This window comes from Telopea speciosissima, chromosome 6 (genome assembly GCF_018873765.1).
Source record: "Telopea speciosissima isolate NSW1024214 ecotype Mountain lineage chromosome 6, Tspe_v1, whole genome shotgun sequence".
NCBI classification, from domain to species: Eukaryota; Viridiplantae; Streptophyta; class Magnoliopsida; order Proteales; family Proteaceae; genus Telopea; species Telopea speciosissima.
Genome location: NC_057921.1, coordinates 7096446 through 7117685, shown reverse-complemented (window position 1 = coordinate 7117685; position 21240 = coordinate 7096446). Strand labels below are relative to the sequence as shown.

General features: G+C 41.8%; 1 protein-coding gene across 3 annotated transcripts in view; it reads right to left on the bottom strand.

Moving 5' to 3' along the window:
• Nucleotides 1–470: 470 nt before the first annotated feature.
• Nucleotides 471–21240, bottom strand: part of LOC122665337 (nuclear transcription factor Y subunit C-1-like) — a 36228-nt gene continuing 15458 nt past the window's right edge. For 2 of the 3 annotated variants that reach the window (XM_043861454.1, XM_043861456.1), the window contains one exon: nucleotides 471–821. Coding sequence is in view for 2 of the 3 variants with exons in the window: in XM_043861456.1 (XP_043717391.1) it covers nucleotides 815–821 (7 nt within the window). In the remaining variant the exon portion in view is untranslated. The remainder of the gene's footprint in view (nucleotides 822–21240) is intronic. The other variant, XM_043861453.1, reaches the window with a different exon arrangement.

The window sequence follows — 21240 nt, the reverse complement described above, 5'->3', positions numbered from 1 at the left end:
TTTCCAGGTAAACTCCATGTAAAAGGAATATAATTAAGTAATATCAATATAAAAGCAGCACTTTTTCATGGAATAGTTCATGCTATTATCTGGAAACAATGGAGCCTTAGTGCAGATTAAAGTTCACCCGCTAAAACACAAGGACTCATGGAGAGAGAAGCAAGTTGCCCTACACCTTCGAAATTCCATCTTTAGAGTCCTCTTAGTCACCTAATGGGTAATATTGGCTTTTCATGGAACGTAAAGCAACTTCACAAACACAAACAACTGAAACACATATTTAATATCTAACAGAACCTTAAAATAACAAAAGGGATAATCTTCAAAAATCACAGTCCATAACGGTTCACCACACTTTGCGTGTCAGTCTACTGAATAAACTTCAGTTATTCTGCTTGCTGAAGTCCTTTTTTTCCAGTTCGATTTTGGGTCCTTTTTCTTTTACGATTGGGGGGGGGGGGGGTGGGGAATTGGATCAAATAACCCGGAGCATTCATCATTTCATATAGTAAATAACAGGTTGTTAATCATGATAGTTTAGTCACTTCATAGCTTCCTGATTTTCTGTTTACATGCAAAATAAGCCAAAATATGAACTGCTAATACATAGGTTCTGTCCACATGCTGAGATGAAAGAAAATCAAAACTATTAGCTCTATGTTTAATCATATAAGTTGACAAATAGATACCATGGCGAATCTTCAAAGTTGTGGACAAATTGCAACACCTGTAAACAATCTGAATTGCTGCAGTTCTAATTGAATAGCCTCAATTTCCATTCCTTCAGCTGAACATGATCCTTTCTGGTCGGTATTCACATGCTGCGGCATACAAAGAGCCAGGTTATTTAGAATGTAGTAGTGTCGAATGCACCATCAAATTTTAACTACATAAAATACCTTATAATTTAGAATGATGTAGTAGTGTCGAATGCACCATCAAATTCCAACTACATAAAATACCTTACTATTTTTTTTTTTTTAATTAGTCTATTCAAGGCTGGTTTTTCCAAAGATCATGTTATGTCATTTCTCAGATGATGACATATCACCCATTTATACAACACTCTAGAAAAGTTGAAAATAGAAGCAATCAGCTCCCCCCCCCAACCCCTTGGGGAAAAAAACCTGCATTGAGTTAATTAAATAGTGAAATCCCAAAAAATGACACCAATCTATCAAGTCTTAAGCCAAATTTATGGAATTTTTAGATTTGAAAACAATTCCAGCATTAGAAAGTTGAAAATTTCACCTACCTACAAAAATCCAGTTTTCATTCTTAAACTGGGAGGGTTGACTTTTATCCTTTTGGAATTTGAATTTTTTAACTATTTTTATTGGATTCAAATAGGGGGTATTTGCTTATTCATGAATAATATGTTAAGGAACTGAAATAACAAATATAAAATCATTTACTCAAATGATATTTGGCATAAATATGGGTGGATAACACTAAGACGTACAATACCACTAAGGCGGCAGCCGCCTAGGCCCCCAGAATTCCGCTTGGATGCCTTGACAACTATGCTTCCTCTTATCTATTATAAAAGGGAAAAGAGGAACCACGAGAAGAATTATTTTCTGTACCACACAAAAGAAGAAACATGGATCATTCACATGAGTGAACTAAGGATAGGTGACTGATCTGGACAGGGTGGCTTGGTGCAATCAGGGGTTCGGACCCCCCCTTGGGATCAATACTGGTCCACCTAAGTGTTAAATAATTCAAATCAAATGTTTGGTGGCAATTCTGTAATTTATTGCAAGCTAACAAAAGAAGTGGCAGAACCCTAAAGAACCAAAATATCAAAGGTAACTTAGTGATTAAGTGGAGGAAGGGATTAGAAAGGAATTAAAATTGAAGGAAGGGGACATACTAGACAATAATAACAAATAAAGGATAAAACAGAATAACTAATAAGATAAGGGGAACTTTTGGAAAGAAGGTGTAATACAATGATGAATAAAATACTAAGAGTCGCCTTCTACCTTCAGACGAGAATACTGAAAACCAGGCGAAATACAGCCATCTCGCAGATGTGAAATCTGCCATCTGGAAAGCTCCAATTGATCTAAAAATTCAGGCGTATCAAAACTCAAAGCTCTATCGACCATAGTTGTCACGACGGTTAGGTGACCAAAGGCATTGGAGAGGGTAAAAATTCAAGGCGACACCAAGTAAGCGACCAAGGCGCCTGCCTAGGCGACCAAGGCGTCCAAGTCGACCAAAGCGCCTGGACACGCCTAGGCGACGCCTTGACAACTATGCTATCGACTCCTACAGTTAGCCACTAGAAATAGCAAGCAGGAAATCGAGGAGAACCTGAAACAAAAGGAAAGAAGAAAAGGTGAGGGAGCACGATCCCAACGTTGATGGCTGCAAGTATCACCCAAAATAGGGATAGTCTGAGAGTATGTGAGAACCAGGTAACCAGAGAACTGACAACAAAAAGAGGAGAATGCAAAAATGTTGAATTATTGACCAGTCCGGTTCTCTTGTTGGAGTTTGTAATGTAACTAGATACATTGTAGTGTCTAGGTTCATTTTGCATATGTTAATTGTGCTAGATAAGGATTGAGTCAATCATTCCATATTTGTAATAATCTCAAGTTATAAATAATGTAGCGGCCTCTATCACCTTGACAAGCCAATCTATTCTCCCAATTCCTCTTCACAACTTGGTATCAGAGCCCAAATCCTCTCTTTGGGTATTTTTTCTTTTATCGCTGAAGAAAATCTCCACTGCTGCCGCACCGCTGAAGCTTCGGCCTCCTATGGTTTGCGTGGTCGACTGAACATGCTCGCCTTGCATGTAGCACCACGTTGACCACCACTGGCACCTTAATCTCGTAGGTTCTCTCAAGCTTATTTGGAAGCTCCTCACCAACAAAGGCAGCATTGGTCTTCGTGGGTTTATGTTGGGCCTCTCTGTAGTGACTCCATCTAATTAGTTATTCCCGTGTCTGATTCTTCATGGGTCTGGCGCAGAATTCTGCAAGTGAGATACATAGCCATGGATGCCATCTCTTGCAAGATTGACGATGGCCTCTCCACCTCTCTATGGTTTGACAAATGGCACCCCTCTGAAGTTCTCTCCTCAGTTGTGAGCTCCCGTGATATATACTCCTCTAGGCTGGGCAAACACTCTTTGGTAGCTTCTATCATCTCCAGAGGCACCTGGTCCCCTCCCTTGTCTCCCCCCACCTTGGATCTTTGAGCTCCCTCCCACCATCCCCCCAGGTCATCATGGCCAAGGTGATACTGTCCTTTGGCTCCCTTCCCCCTCCAGCAGATTCAACTCTCACTTAGCTTGGAACATGGTTAGATAAAGCGAGACCCACTGCCCTTGGCACAAAGTTGTTTGGTTCAAAGGGCACATCCCTCGACACAGTCTCACCTCTTGGCACGCCCTCTCCAGTTGTCTCCCGACTCAAGCCTTCCTCATACACTGTAACATTCGGGTCTCCCCCGCTATTGGCTTTGTTGGAATGATCATGAAGATACAAATCACCTGTTTTTCTCATGCCCTCTGTCCTCTTCCATTTGGAAGCGGGTCCTCTGCTCTTGCTGGCCGGGTCGAAGAAGCCCCCTCCCCCTTATCGGGAGTGGGTTTGGATTGACATAACATTCGGAGAGAAATCCATTTGTGATGTTGTTGGAAAGTTAGCTTTTTGCACCACCATCCACCATATTTGGATGGAACACAACCTTAGAAGATGGACATCCAACTCTCGCTCTCTAGACAAGATTTGGAATGCCATCTCCTTTGAAATTTCCTCTAAAATTAGTTCTCTTCCCCTTACTGATGTAAAGGACTCCCCAAGGAACAGGCTCATTGTTGTCTCCTGGGGCCTTCCTCTTTCTATTTTGCTACCTAGCTAACTCTAGGCTCTCTTGCTCTCTCTCTTTTGGCTTGCTTGCTCTAGGGCTTGTATATTCCCCCTTTTTTCTTAGTAATATAATTTTATTCATCCAAAAAAAAACCCCCCTCTTCTATCCGCTCTCCTTGTTTTCCTAGTCTTCTCCATTCCAGATTCTGCTGCTAAACAACTCATCAAAACCATTGTCAATGTGAAGTACTTGAGGCTCTTGTGGTCATTATATATCTCACTCTTCTCCCCATATAGGTAATGCCGCCAGATCATTAAGGCAAAAACCACTGCTGCTAGCTCCGAGTCATGGGTCGGGTAGTTCTTTTCATAATCCTTTAGTTGCTGAGAAGCGTAGGCGATAGTGACCTTTCCGCTTTGCATAAACAAAAACCCAGTCCCAACTTGGACGCATCACTATATACCATCATCCCTCTGGTGCCATTAGGAATGGTAAGCACTGGAGCCGAAATCAACTTCCACTTCAATTCTTGGAAGCTCTTCTCAGACTCATCGGACCACTCGAATTTCACTCCCTTCCGGGCAATCGAGTCATAGGGGCCGAGATTTGCAAAAAATTCTCAATAAACCTCTTATAATACTCGGCCAATCCCAGGAAACTACGAATATCAGCTATACTCTTGGGAGTGTCCCATTCTATTAATGCCTTCACCTTGCCTAGGTCGACCTCTATACCCTTGGCACAGACAATGTGTCCCAAGAATGCCACTTAATGTAGCCAAAATTCACACTTGTTGAACTTGGCATACAGTTGCTTCTTTCTCGAGCACTGCAATAGCAGTCGAAAGTGCTCGGCGTGCTCCACTTCATTCTTCGAACAGACCAAGATGTCAATAATGAAGACTACGACATACTTATCCAATACATCATGGAACACCCGATTCATCAACTCCATGAATGCAGCCGACGCATTGGTCAATCCGAAAGACATGACCAAGAATTCGTAGTGACCGTATCGAGATCTAAAGGTCGTCTTACTTATGTTGCTCTCCCTGATCTTCAGCTAGTGATAACCCGATCTGAGGTTGATCTTAGAGAACACTTTAGCACCCTGTAGTTGGTCAAACAAGTCATCGATCCTTGGCAACGGGTACCGGCTCTTGATGGTCAACTTATTGAGCTCACGGTAGCCGATGCACATTCTCATGCTACCGTCCTTCTTAACAAACAGGACTGGTGCTCCCCATGGAAATAAACTTGGCCTAATGAATCCCTTCTGCAATAGGTCTTGAAGTTGCACTTGTAACTCTTTCAGTTCTGTAGGTGCCATTATATAGGGTGCCTTAGACACTGGTGCTGCACCTGGAATCAAATCGATCATAAACTCTGTCTCACGGTCCGGTGGCAACCGTGTCAGATCTTTCAAAAAGACATCCGGGAACTCCTTCACCATATTGATTTCCTCAAGTAGTCTAACCTTAGCCTCAACATCAATTACTGATGCTAAGTAACACTGACATCCTTCCTCCATCAGCTTCTTAACTTGTAATGCTGAAATGATAAATTTCTTGGGCTTCTTCCATTTGTTGCCTTCAAATACAAACTCTTACAGCTTCATCCGGCTTAAATAGTATCTTCTTCTCCGCAGTCCGCACAGATTAGGTTGGCTCCATAAGTGGACAACCAATTTATGCCTAAGATCACGTTGAAGTCCTTCATATTCAACTCGATCAAGCATGCCACCAACTTCTGATCATTGATCCGCACTGGGCAGGGCTTATACAATGAATCAAGTTTAACTGCTCCGCCTGTTGGTGTACTAACAGTCAGATTTTAGGTCAGTCATTTTGGTCTGATTCCCATCCTTCTAGCAAACGAAGGATATACAAACGAATACAAAGCTCTCGAATCAAACAACACATATGCAGGCTATGAACAAATAGAAACCATACTTGACAAGACATCCAACAATTTCCATTATACTAACATGGACTCCTACATGAATGTACACAAGTTCAATGATATAGGTATGATACCTGTGATGATACTAAGGTCAGCCGGTGCCTCCTCATTGGTGATTGCAAAGACACGTCCCTGAGGTCTGTTGCCCAGTGGGGGCTGAATAGGGCGATCGGCGAGTCGTGGCTGAGGTGGTCTAGGAGGTAGCATTGCTGGAGGACCTCCCTGTCTAGGGTTCGGACACTCTCTAGACATGTGCTCAGTCTGCTGATAGTTGTAGCATCGAAAGAGTTGTCTCGCAAGTAGGGGTGCTGCTGGTGGCCTAGGAGCCTGGGCCACATTTGACCTTCGATACTGGACAGGCGTTGGGCTAAGATATGGCCCCTTCTAGGCTTTGCTTGGTCCTCTAGAATCCAAGAATGCCATTGGCCTCTTGCTTGCTACCTGGATGACATTGTAGTTCTCCCTCTGCCTATCTTCCACAGACTTGGCAGCTTAAACTACACGAGCGTAAGTAAGAAGCGCATGTACCACCAATGCCGAGCTGATATTGGGCCTCAGTCCCTTCTCAAATCTCCTCGCATTTACGGCGGCTGCCTTCATATGTTCAAGAGCGAAGTAGAAGAGCTTCTCGAACCTCTGCTGGTACTCGAGAATTGACTTGGGCCCTTGGGTCGGCCCCATGAACTTGGCTTCCTTTCTTGTCAGGGAAGCTCTAAGGAAAGTAGTTCCCCAAGGTCTCCTTGAACTGCTCCTAGGTGGGATTCGGATGCGTCGCCCGGAAGTTGTCTCGGGCAGCTCTCCACCAAGAATCTGCCTCACCTCTCAGTTGATTGGCGGCACAAATAATCTTATCTTCATCGGCATATCGAAGTACCTCGAAGATCCTTTCCATGTCTCATATCCATTGGGCCGGTTAGAGAGAGTTAATGCCCATCTTTGTGAAGCATGTGGGCCTATGCTTTTGGAACTTCTCAATCAATTTGGATTCTTCCATCCATGCGGGCACTCCCACTTGGGCAGGTGGTACAGCTGGTGCCAATGGTGCCACAAGTAGAACTTATGCCAGAGGTGCACCTGTGGATGTGTCAGTTGTGCCAGTAGCAGCAGGTGCAGGGGGTGGCACTTGTACAGGGGGCATCGGCTGCCTTTCCCTTTCTTGCATAGCCGCTTGAAATTGGGCACTCATAGTTTGCATGAAGGCCCTTTGTTCCTATTGCATAGCTTGCAACATGTTACCCAACACTGCAGCCACATCCGTGTTATTTTGGATAGGAGGGGCTGTGGATAGGGATGTATCAGAAGCATCCGCGACATCATCACACGGAGGGGAAGGGTTTCTACCCGAACGGGTACGAACCATTGTAAATACTTTCTTCAAAATTCAAACCCATCACACACATTCCATAGATTTCAAAGCATAAGAGAGGAATTTAAGTCATTAAATCCCCACACAATTATGCAGATATGATAGCTCATAAATCATGAGGGACGTCATAATGGAGGTGTGCTATGAGTTAGAAATAAGCTGACCAAGGAAAACCAAACAAAAATCCACTTTTGGCCTAGGCGGTTTAAGGGGCAGTTTCATGAAGGGATGCAACCGCCTGATCAACCGCTCAGGAAACTCCTGCATTTTTCTCTTGGACACAAGGCGGTTGAAGTGGCGGTTTTACGCAGGACTGCAACTGCCCCTGCGACCACCACGGGATTTTAGTAAAACTGGGACCCGCGATTCAAAAAATTTCACTTTTCTCACTTCACTCTCACCCTAGAGCCCTAAAGAAAGAGAAGTTGTGACCGCCCCTTCCTCCCTAGTGCTTCTTTGGTCATTCTTGGATCTCAAACCCGCAATTCTTCGCTTCAAATCGCATCTAGGTAAGGTTTTCTTTCCCTAAGCTTGATTTTTCAATATTGATGTGTTTGACAGCTTAGGATTCTCTCTTCGAATTTCCTTCTTGTTCTTGTAGAGAATTTTTGCATTTGATTAAACCTATATATGCTATCCTTCATGAGTTTGTTGTTCACACTTGAAATCTTAACCTTGGGATTGAACCTTTGGATGCCCCCTAGGTCGAATTTCCCCTTTTTCCTTGGGCCTTTCACGTATAAAACACAATGTAGAATGTTTCAAGCATGAATAGGCTTGTGAAACCATGTTTAAGTTGTTCAATTAGGTCATGGTACATACATTTCTCATTTTTCTCAGATTTTCTAAGTTTTCACTATGTAGCCAAAGGAGTAAAATCCCATTCTTGCTGTATTTTTGGGAGAGATAGGGATTATGCCATTAAGGCTATTAGTCCATTTTCCCCCAAATTTTCTTGACATTTCACACACTTTACTACATGTTGGCCATATTGCTCATAAAATCCCATTCTTGTCTTTCCTTTGCTCTTGTCCTTGTAGGAACCATCCACGCAATGGCCCCCAAGCAACAGAAGACACTTGCTCGTCGCCCCACCCCACCCCAATAGTTAATGATGCCCTCTGGTTCCGGTCCGAAGAGAAGCGGCATCTCTACTGTGACTTCTTCCGCTCAAAGATCATTGTAGAGGGCCGAGAGATTGTAACGGATGACCTCATAGCATTCAAGGTCACTCAAAGATTCGAGGCCTTGGGGTGGGTCAACATGCTTACTCCCCCCAAGTTATACTATCCAAAATTGCTCCATCACTTCTTTGCCAATTTGGAGACGGAGTTTGAGAATTTAATGCAGAGTCGACCTCGAAATAGGGAAACCAGCGGGAGATCGATTGCAGCAGGATCAATACAATGAAAAGAACAAATTAAAAATTGCAACTCTTTTTTTTATTACTACTTTCCTGTTACCTATGAAGAACATAAAAGGGATAAGAAGAAGAAGAAGAAGAAGAAGAAAAGAAAGGGGTATAGAGGATTCGGCTCTCACAGCCATGCTCCTATTAGCCCTAGAATTTTGGCTCTCTCAGCCAGGCATCCCAGCCATTCATGTCACAGCCATTGGACAAGAGAATCTTTTGCTTCAAAGCATTTTTTTTTTTCATTCAACTAATCAAAAAATCTCCTTTGGCTTCTAAAAGCCTTGCATATAAATAGACAGCAACAACTTGCTCCTCAAGTAACAAAAGAAATAGAAACTTAACATAATTAAAAACTAATATTTAGAAACTAAATATTGCATAAGAATAATAGAAACTAAATTGGATCCTCTAAATAAAAGCTAAGCTTACTTTCTAAATCTGAAATTAGAAACTACCTAAGACACTATTGCAATGAAATATTCTTTCTAAATTTGAAAATAGAAACTAATCAAATTAGAAGAATGAAAAGAATCTCAACAATCCTCCTCTAAACCAGCCTTCAAGGTGGGTCCGCAGCACTATTCACGTGAACAGTAACTCGTGGTATTGTTCACTTGAACAGTACTTCTCTTGAATTTTATTTTTGTTATTTTCTTCTTCATGCTTCGATCTACATCAGAGGTCTATTGCCCTCCTGGGAAGGATCCATACAGTTTCATAAAACCGGAAGCGTACCATGAGTTGTACCTCACCCTCACCAACAGAGCCAAAGGGGTGAAGTTGACAGAGACCCAGTTTGGCCGGCCTCAAAGGGTATGGAGCCGCATCGTTCAACATAATATCCTACCAAATGGAGGGCACCACAACAAGCCTTCCATCTATGTGGGCTATGTGGCATATTGCCTTTACAAGGGGTAGTCGCTCAGCCTTCCTTACTTGATCCTTCGTACCATGGCCTACACAGCGGCCCATCCTGAGAAGAACCTGGACTTTCCCTACGGGAGGTTACTTACCACCACCTTCGAGCACTTCCAGGTCGATTTGAGTGGGGAAACCTTGGAGGAGTCAAAGGTGGGACCATTTGACCGGAGTACGATCGCAAGGATGCACATCAAGGCTGACACCTTCAGCGACGAGGAGGCAATTCCCCCAGTGGAGAGCTACAGAGCAAAGGCTCCACCTAAGCAGGCTACAGATGGTGCATCTTCATTTGTTGTCCCTACCGGAGGTGCTAATGTGGACGAGATCATGCAGGCCATTGAACAGCTGGGCACCAACATGGCTCAGCTGAACACCAACATGGTTCGAGGATTCACTGACATGCGGGGTGAATTTACCAAAGCTCACCCGTGGATCAACTTAGTAGAGGAGCAAGTGTGGGACCTGAGTGCCTATGTCCACAAGGCCATGCCGGTGGACTCCGACAGTGACGATGAGGAGTCTTAAGACCTAGGGTTTATATTTCTCTTTTTGTTTATGTCCTTTTATCTTATTTTGTTCAAGTTGTAATAGTTATTCCAGCTGAGTTTTGTAACCCAACAATGTAACCGCCTCTAAGAGAGGTTTATGTAATGACAGCTGAATTCATAAAAGATTGTGTACACTTCTATTATGTTGTCTTATTCTTGTTTATTACTGTTGTTATCGGCTTTCTCACCTAGCTAGTCCTCTACCGAAGTTGTGAACTTAACTTTTGTTGTCTTACAAACTTTAAAGTTCAAACCTAGTTGTGTAGAGTAAATCAGGTGTTTCCGCCAAACTATGATCGGTGTAGAGCATCACTCTCTAATACCACGCTGTCACATCCCCATACCAACCATAGGATATTATATAATATAACACACGGGGTATGACTAGGACGATGCCAATCATCCTACAAAACCACCAGGATCTCGATGCAGTGGCCAAGTCACAGTCAACTCGTCATAAATATCACAAGTATATCAGAGTGCGGAAATAAAACACATTTACATTAAAAGAAAATGTAGAATCAAGAGTGCGGAAGCGTTTATCATAGTTATAAGATGTTCATTTGTCTAAGTGATATTTAATATAGTATATTACAGCTTATCCAAATGACCATCCAATAACTAACAAAATAAGTATAACTATCAAAGTTTAATGACCATCCAATAACTAACAAAATAAGTATAACTATCAAAGTTTACACAACAAAAGGTGTAACCTAAAAAGAAGCAAAAGAGGATAAACTCCTTGTTCACGGTGCCCCATAGGCACAGTCGTCACATGGACATCTGTCGCCGTGATCCTCAGAAGCCGGCCCCGAATCATCGGCACCGATACAATCATACTCATAAGAATAATCCTCGGAACTCGCCACAAGTCAATCATTTGTAATCACATCTAAAAAGTATGCACAAAGGGGGGTAAGCTCCACTGAGCCAATTGAGGGGATTGGGAACACACAAGCAATAATAAATAGTCCATGACACATGATTCCATTTCTAATTTAACCACATAGCGAACATGTCTAAGTCATTAGGTCCATGTTACTACAGCAACTCGGGAAACATCATGGATCACTTATCACCGCGATGCAACTCCAATTGTTGCTTTAGAGCCCACTTAGGTCATGGCATCGCATACCATCCATCTGGCAGACCTCGATGACCAATGATCATCCCCGGCCTGACCTCTCCCACCTCCACAGGCAAGCAGAGAAGCCTTGATTACCCAACACCTAAACCTCTATTGGTAAGGGTCATAGCAAGGGGAACATAACCTTAACCGTAAGATACTATATGATACTATCGTGTCGAGAGGTATTCCGGGTGCATCAACATCTCATACCATCTAGTACCCGGGTACCAGCTCAACACAGCACATGACAGGCCAATTATAACACATGACAACAATATTCAATGTCTCACATGATCGCGATTGTCGGCATATCCCGTCCATAGTATCCCATTCCATACATTTCCAATCACATTCATCACATAACCGTCAACAAATATACGTATGAACATATTCATAGTTAAATAATGCAAACATGTATTTATGCATGGAGCATGCATAGTTATTAAGGCGGCAAGGCGACCATGGCGTTTGAGGGCCTTCCTAAGCGCCTTGGCGATAGGGCGGCCGCAAGGCGTCGCCTTGGCGAACAAGGCGTTTTAGTGTTCTTTTTTTATATAACCATTTTATTAGGCACAAATTGCATATTAATTTTTATATAATTCTACTTATATACTGAATAAATATGAAAGAATTGAAGTATATAATCAAGGAATTGCAAAATAGCATAATCATAGAATTACAAAATCACAGAATAAATAGTTACATAACCACAGATTGCATAACTTACAATAACAAATGCATTTCATAAATTATACTGAGGAATGCACAATTTACATTGAATCACAGAAATTACAGCAACAGCCACTCCGGCAGCAACCAAAGCCACCAGCCACCACTAGTAGAAGCCAGCCATAGAAGAATAATGGGTATAGGAGAATAAGAAAAATAAAAAAAATACAAGATGGTCAGACACGGAACAAAGAAGAGGAAGAAGCTAGAAGAATAAAAGGAAAAAATGCAGCTGCCAAAGCCACCGGCCAGTGGCCTGAAGAAGTGAAGAAGTGCTGCTGGCCGGAAGAAGAGAAGAACTGAAACCAAAAAAAAAGGACACTTGCTGCTGGCCGGAAGATGCTGCCGGAATGCCGGAGTAAAGGAAGCAACGGTGCCGGAAGATGTAAAAGGCCACCGCTGCAAAAGGAAGAAACACAGAGAAGGTTAGAAGAAAAGGGAGACTTTAGAAGAAGGAAAAAAAAAGGCACAACACTTCCCGTGGAAGCTGGAGATGTCGCCGTGGGGGTGGAGACTAAAGACAGGGTAGATGTCGCCGGTGGGGGTGGAGGTTGGAGATGGTTAGAGAAAGGGTTTAGACTTTAGAAGATAGAGGTTTAGAAGGAAAAAGAAAAAAATAAAGCACAATACTAACCTTCAAGGCTGGAGATGTCGCCGGACGCCGGTGGAGGTTGAGGCTGGAGATGGAGATGTCAGTGGAGAGGGGAGAGTGAAGAGGTTAGAAGAGGTTCAGATTTTTTAAGGAAAAAAGAAAAAATAAAAAATAAAAAAATAAAAGCACAACACTTACAAGGCTGGAGATGTCGTCACCTCGCCGGACGCCGGTCGAGAATGGGGACTGAGAGAGACTGAGGAGTGAGGTCTGAGGGAGTCGCGACAATCGCCCTCGCCGCTGCTTCTTTTTCTCCTTTTCTCTTTCGCAGGTTTTCTTTCTTCTTCTCTTTTGGTTATGGGTGAGACGGTGAGAGTGAGGACTTTCGGTTTTTTTTTTTTGTTTTTGTTTGGCTTAGGTGATTCCATGTAACACATTATACAGAAATAATGTATACAAGCCTATGAAAATATAAGAAACAGAATAAAACTCTACATATTTTAATTTTGTTTTATTTTTAAATGATTCGGTGTATCGCAGTGTAAGAAAATCATATACACAAAACCAATAAAAATATAGAAAATAGAATAAAATGCAAAAAATATAATAAAATAATGAAATAACGCCTTTCCACTAAGGCGCCTAAACGCCTTGACCCTTCAAAACCGCCAGGATGCCTTGGCGACGCCTTAATAACTATGGGAGCATGGCATACAACACATGTTATAATGCAAAACACTCCAAAAATAAATCACACCCAACCCACTCACTTAGTATATCTCAAGAAAAAAGATTCAAGGATCGATTGTCCCCGTTCATCGCACCCAATACGCCTCATCGAAGCTGTAAAGTTGAATAAGGATGTGTGAAAATACAAGTTATAAAGGGTAGAAGAGATCCCCAAGAGATCCCAAGAAACTGCCCAAAGGTATTTCATTTTAGAATAGAGGTGGTTGCAATAGCGGTTGCATCAACAACTACATCCGCCCCTGCGACCACCTAGTATATTTGCCTCGGATCCATGCGGTTGAAGAGGCGGTTTTACGCAAGGAGTGTAACCGCATATGCGACCGCTCTCAACAGGAGCCTTTGGCAGGTGAAGAGGTGGTTGCAACAACACTTGCAACCGGCCTTGCGACCACCCACTGTTGTGCCCGATTTTTCAGCACTTCCATCTTCCCCAACTCGACGTATTAGGGTTCCAAAGCTCCGAGAGCTCAAGGGGAACATGTCTTAGGGTCTACTAAGGCACTAGTGACCTAAACATCACAACGAAGCAAGGTTGTATGGGTTAACCCCATGTATTAACCGATTTCTAGGGTTTTGGAGGTAAGGTTAGGGAATGGGTTGATAGGACATCAAGGGGGTGAGCATGAGCACCATAATGGCCTAGCCTACTATCCGATGAGTACACATTGGGCTCTAAGTAGAACCCACACCATTTCCCAACCCAAGAAGATACCCAGAATGGGTTGATAGGACATCAAGGGGGTGAGCATTAGCACCATAATGGCCTAGCCTACTGTCCCATGAGTACCCATTGGGCTCTAAATGGAACCCACACCATTTCCCAACCCTAGAAGATACCCAAAATAGAGGGAGAGAGAGGGTAGAGTGTCCATAGAGTTTACCTAATTGCCAAGTGTGAGGAGTCCAATGGCTGAGCCTTCCAAGGTCCCATGCCCCACTAACTCCCTTCTCTCTCTCCTTCCTTCTTTCCCTCCTCTCCTCTTCCGTCCACAGTTTTGGTTGGTGAAGAAGTTACGAGACAATGAATGTTCATGACTTCCCTTTTATAACTCAGGCCATACTTAAGGCTCATTTGGTTAGGCAACATAAGGCTCAAAACCATTTTAAAGCCAAGTTGGGCAATGTGGGCCCACTAACTTGACTCCATATGGTATGGAAGGTTGTGGATGGGGTCCACATTGCTCGGAGACACCAACTCACTATCCAAGTCACGGGGCAAGTTGGTCCCATTGGATTATACTCCATTTAGAGCATTATAGCACAGGCGATTGAAGTAGCGGTTTCATCAACCGCCTGACCAACCGCCCCTGCTGAAAGGGCCTTTTTCAATGCCTATCACTTCCAAGCCTAGGCTAACACTTCAAGGACTTCAAAGGGAATACGTACACATGACATTTAGGGATTAAATGCTCACCTTTGTGTGGTCTCCTTGCCCATCAAGGTTTGCCTTTCCGGATCTCGAAGAGCTTCCTCATCTCAATGCATACTTCACAAAGGCATTGAGTATCAATATTACAAGATACCGGGCTCTCCTTTCGAAACTCCTCGCTCCCAGGACTTCTACTAGGAGGATAGTTGGTAAATTCATCGTCGGCGAACTTTCCTCACTCTCGGTTGAGGAATTTATCCTCAACTACAAATCCCGTGTGTTGATCGATGATCTTGTGGGTTGATTTGACGACCATCGCAAACAACTCACCGGCGTAGGTTGCTGCTTCATCCAAGGTACTAAAACTCGGGTCTCGGTACCAACTCGGCTCTAGGAAAAACCGAGACAAGTCGAGATCTCAGATCTCCGAGTTGGTGCATTTTTTTTTTTCCAACTCGAAGCCTCAACTTTGGATCAACCCGAGATTTGGACCCGAGATCTTGCCGAGATATATCGAGTTTTACCAAGTTAGGTAAGGTATTTAAGTGGTAGGTGGCCCAGGTGGGTTAAAAAAATGGGTCGAAACCAAGATCCGAGATCTCGCCGAGATATTGCACTTTTGAGACTCGCAGGCAGTCTCATCTCGGGTTTTCCAAAAACCGAGAAACTCAGCGACATCTCGCAAGTTCTCGTACAATGGCTGCATCTACATGGTACATAAATAGGAATAAATTAGTACGGTCTTGGGTACGGGTATAACAGGCTTCCCTTACAAATTTATATAGAAGACTCAAAAATAGACTTAGACATGAAAAGGGAAAGGCCTAACCCTATCCTTAATTAATAAGGTAACTTAAATTGACTAAGAAAATGAAATAATAAAGAAAACAAACTCAAAATAAGACTCTAACTAAACTAAGGAAGTAAATCCTGTTTTCCTATTTTCTACACATATTTTAGGCCCATTAAATTGGACAATTACAAAATAAACCCATGGGATGAAAAGCCCAACACATATATAACCCAACCCAAAGCCTATTTCCACTAAAAGAAGCCCTATATGACTTATCTAGATCACACAACCCGTTCCAGCATGAAAGGACCAAACACATTGAGATTGACCAACATTTCATCAAGGAGAAACTTGAGCAAGGCTCTATCTACATTCCTTTTGTCACTACAGAAACCAGCTGGCTGATATGTTCACAAAGGGTTTACAGTGTAATGTATTTCATCCCATTGTATACAAGTTGGGAATGAGAGAGATATATGCACCAACTTGAGGGGGAGTGTTAATGTGTGTCCAAATTCAATGTATTCCATGTTGTATGTGTGTAAGGATAAGGATGAGTCATCCCCACCTAACTTACCTTATTTCTCTCTCTCTCTCTCTTATCTACAAATAAAGTGGGCCTTTGTCAAGTCAATGATAAGCCAAATCACTCTCCACATTTTGATATTCAACTCTCCGTTACTCCATTTGTCAATTCTGCAAATCAGTTGGGTGAGGTGCTTATTAAAGCACTTTTCAAGAGTACATTCTCACAGTAGTGTTCCAAGCTGGGTATGGCTGATGTATATGCACTAGATTGATGGGGAGTATTAAAATATAATGAGGGTAATATAGTCAATTAGAAAGATGTGTGAAGGGTAAACTTATAATCTCTTCTTATTAACCACCATAAGAAATACATATGGTTATCAGTCCCTACCCATCTTTCTTCCTCTTCTTTCTTCTCGTTTCCCTTTTGCTCTCTTCATCAATCACTGTTAAGATGTTCTGATTTGTCACAATATTAATAGAAGTATAAATAACATGGGAAATAATAATAATACAAGAAAGTGCTTTTGATGAGGTTAACTAGGCTGAGTAAACAAAGACTGGAAAACCAGTTAGAAACCCAGAACCGCGGTGAACCAAAACTGAGAAAGTTTTGGCAGAAAATGGGGTGTGGTATCTCACAATCCAATAAAACCATTGTGCTGAAACTAGGGTTGAAGTAGGGTCCTAATAGGTGGATTATATGTCTAAAATATCAAAGCAAACTGACGGTTAGATTGGGAGAAACAAGTGTGGTCAGAAAACAGAAACTTAAGAAAAGCAACTCATAGGAAGAACAATAACTCACAATCTGTTGATCAGATGTCTCTCCAACTCTGGTCAAAGGTAGTATGGGTGAGAGAGAAGACAATATCAAAAAGGAAGCCCATCCAATGCCTGGATTGGTAGGACTGAAGGCACGAAGTTCCTGCAACTAGAATGGAGTTAAAACAGGAACCACAGGCTAGGAAAACTGAAGAAAAACCGGCAGACAAGTAACAGAGTAATAGTAACAGAAATAAAGGATGAATAAGACACAAAAAGGTTCAGAAATCATCCAGCCACAATAGAATGAAGGTGCTTGTTGAAATCGACTGAATAGTGAAAGGAAAGAAAAAGAAGAAAAGAAAGGGGGATATGACTTGGTATCACGACCAAGCCTATGGTCAGCTTCACCACCAACCAACCTAGGTTTCACTCATAGGGTCTACAACTGAATCACCACAGCAGCATAGCCTCACAAGAGAGTATTAGTTCAATCACCAAAATGATGGGCAGCATGCACCTTCCTCTTTATATATAAAAAGCAACCAACTACAAAAATAGTAACCCTCTTATGCATGGGGGGTTACTTGGCTGCCAAGCTAGTTAGGATCTTTCAGAAGAAGATCCAATGCTATTACAAAAATAGAAACTTGCTGAAGTAAAAAAGGAAGTTGCTTTTACAACAACAAAAAGTCTTCTACAAGAACAGTTACTGAACAAAATGGAAATTACATAAATTGCAACTATGGAAGACTGTAACAGCTCCACGCTTAGGTGTCCTTGGAGGGGCCACATCAGCAACTTCTAGAAACCAAAATAACAGCCTAAACAAGACCCACGTGTGCTAGCCTAAGGCTGGCCCAAGTTAGGACCAGAAACAGAACCGTGGCTAAATTTATGAGCCCGGTTCTGGCCTAGGACCTTAGCAAAGATCTGCTGACCTTCTTCCAACATGTGTATACCCTTAGCTTTGCATAGTTTTCTAAGTAAACAGATCACCTGTTAAGTCCCATTCCAAGTTCCAACCTTTGGGTAGGTGGGACTATTGGCTTATTGCATTTTGCTAATATGTTTTAGTGATGATCTAAAGTCTAAACATGGGAATGATGGTATTGAGAATACTAATTTTAGTTGAGTCTGAACGTAGAAATGTTCCCATAGCTCAAGTGCAAACTTTGTCAAGCATCATCCAATATTGAAAGATCAAAGTCAAGCATAACAACTAACAAGTCAAAGAGAAAATTGAGCTTGGACCAACATCAAGTAGCTTCATCAAGTCATGATCGTATCAAAGGAGTGAAGAATTCAAGGCTTGAAAGCATACGATCAAATCAAGCTTCATCTGACATAGGATAGATTGTTATACGTATATTTAACGAAAAATCCTATGTAATTGTCTCTAGGCTTTAAGCCCTTCTTAATTTGGTAGAATAAGTCATCCATGCATTCATGGAGGTCAAACAATCCAATGGATAGTTGACTAAGACAAAAGAGTGAGTTACAATATAAAGTGGACACTTGTATAGACTGAAATTGGATTCTGTAAAAATTGCAAACTGGGAGTGACGCAGGTTTATCACCAAATTGGGCTTCTTTCCCTAGAAATATGTCTAGGGTTGGGTTATGGATATATTGGGCCTTTGATCCCATGGGTTTTATAAGTAATAGGCCACTTTAATGGGCCTAAAATTTGGGTACATAAGTTGCATACGGGATTAGCCCAATACTTAGTGTATTTTTCATATTTTAGTGTTTTAAATTGAACCGGTTGAACCACTAGTCCAATTTAAGTGAGATTTTAGAATATTCTCTTAGAATAAAATCTTTTTACCTTAAGTCATATTTTAGGCATAGTTGTCATGGCGTCATATCGCTGGAGAAGTGGGCATATCGACCACCGATATGGATGATGTAAGAATATCGACCGATATGGCCTCCATGTCGTCGCCATGGCGCCGCCATGGACGCCATACCACGACATATGGTCATATCAGGCAACATGGTTGTTTCAAATTATAAAACTTAATTTTTTAACAATAATTTTTTTTAACCATTTTTTATTCTAATGTTTTTTCCTTAACATAAAAAAAATTAAAAAAACATCAAACAGAAAACACTAATACACTATTGACTAATACACAATCACATATTCACATCAGCAATTTTTTTTTTTTAATTTAGATGGGGTTGTTTGTTAGCTTTATTCACTCAATATAAATTACGTTCTTGTAATTGTTTTTTTGTTTTGTTACTTTTGTAGTCACTTTCATATGAATCATATCTCAACTCTCATGATTTTTCAACTTTATTATCAGCAAGACTATTGCTATCAATTATTTGATAATCCATGATTTCATATACACTAATGGATATTACACTTTCATGAATTAAACCATAGTAGATTAATAGTACACTTTCATGTTAATTTTTTATGCTATAGGGTATATATTATAGCATACCAAATGACATTAAAAATAGAGAAAATAAAAAATAAAACATGGTCAATATGATCACCATGGCGGGCGACATGTCGATATATCGACATGACACCCCTCCACCGACTTGGATCGCCGTGATGACGTGACAGCTATGATTTTAGGGTCCACACCTCTACACGAATTTTAGAGGGAGTGTATTGTATTAGGAGTCAGCCTAGTGATCAAACTCCTAGGCTGAATAGGAATTGGGCCATTGGCCATATTATATATAAAGGAGATCATGGGAGGCTCCCCCACAATTCAGAATTCAAAAATCAATCTCTTGCTTGCTGCCTTTGCTGCTACTGCCTTGCTCTATTGAGTGTTGCCTTGTGAGTTATATCAAGGTGAAGGGACTGGTGGATCTCCAGTTGACTCACATCTTGTAGATCGGGAGGACCTGCTACTTGTCTTCAAGCTGCTGCCATTGAAGACCTGCAACTCCAAGTAAGTGGTTAATATTATTAGCCATCCCCCTTCTTCTAATCCTCTAAACCCAGCCCCATCGATCCCCATTGTCAACCTCCATTAAAACCTATCGATCCATTAAACCCTAAACCTTCACAATTCTGTCCAACACTATTCCACCATCAAAATCCATCCATATTTTAATCAACACCTTCACAGTATTCCCCCCACTCGATCCTAACCTCAGGCCCATCCCATCATCTAAACCCTAATTCCCCTCATCTCCATTAGATTCCTACAATCCTAAAAATCCACCTAGACTATTCCAGCCATCAAAACACCTCCATCCTTTGACCGAGTGTTCATCTCCACCCTAGGAGAACTCGATCCAAAGCCCCCACCTTAATTCCACCTCTAAACCCTAGATTCCAACCTTTTCCTCTTTCCCAAAATCCAAAACCCAAAACCCTAGTTGCTGCCCAAATCCATCTAACCTAATTTAACCATCCAAAACTTACAAAACCTAGTTCATTAGACTCCCCTACACCTGCCTAGCTTTACCATATAAGATACATCCCCATTATCCTAACCCTAACCCTAAAATTGAGCTAAAACCTCAATTCTGCCCCCATCGAACCAGTAGTTTAATAGGTCCTAGTTGTCTGGCTCTTAGTAGGTCTCTTACCTATCTAGGACTACATTCAATGGTATCAGAGCCATGGATGAACATGGCAATCCAGTGTTGCCACCCCCACCCAATCCCATGGCTGCCATAATGGAGATGCTCCAAAAGTTATCTGTTGATCAGAAGGCTATGCTGGCTGACCAGAAGATTTTTAATGACAAAGTCTTACGATTAGAAGAACAGAGGAATACTCCTATTAGGGCCAACAACAATCCCCTAGAAGAGGACAGGTATCAAGTAAATTAGGTGGTGCAAAGAGCCATGGGCAGAGATGGGAATCATAGAGACAAATCCAAGGATCATAGAGATCGATCCAGAGATCCCAGAGACAGGCATAGATATGACAGAGATGGGCACAGAGAAGACAGAAAAAGGTACAGAGATCACTGGGAAGATAGGTATAGAGATTACGGAGACTACAAAACAGCCTAGAACTCTAGAGGCGTTCGAGTTGAAGGAATATGATGGCAGACCAGATCCACAGGTATTTTATGATTGATTAGTTGCTTTGAATGATTATTTTGATTGGTATGATTTACCTGAGCATAGGAAGATGAGACAAGCACATAGTAAGCTAGTGGGATCAGCACATAATTGGTGGAGAACCCGTGTGAATTATCTTGACTACCGTGGTAGAGAACCCGTTACATGGGCAGAGATGAAGGAAGATTTAAGTAAGAAATATTTACCACGGACGTTCAAAGCTTTACAGCAAGGTAAATTAAATTCCCTTCGACAAAAGGTCTTCAAATCTGAAGGCAACTTGAAGCCCCCATCCATGAGAATCAATTTGAAAAGTGTTGGAAATCTAACATCACCAATGTTAAATTAGCGGCTGAATAAAAATATACATTGCCGAAGGAAATTGAGAGAGTACAAGTTGAAGACAAAGTTGAAGACAAAGTTGAAGTGATCACAGTGATTTGTGATGAAAAGAAAGAGACAATGCCTAAAGCTTCAAAGATGGAAAT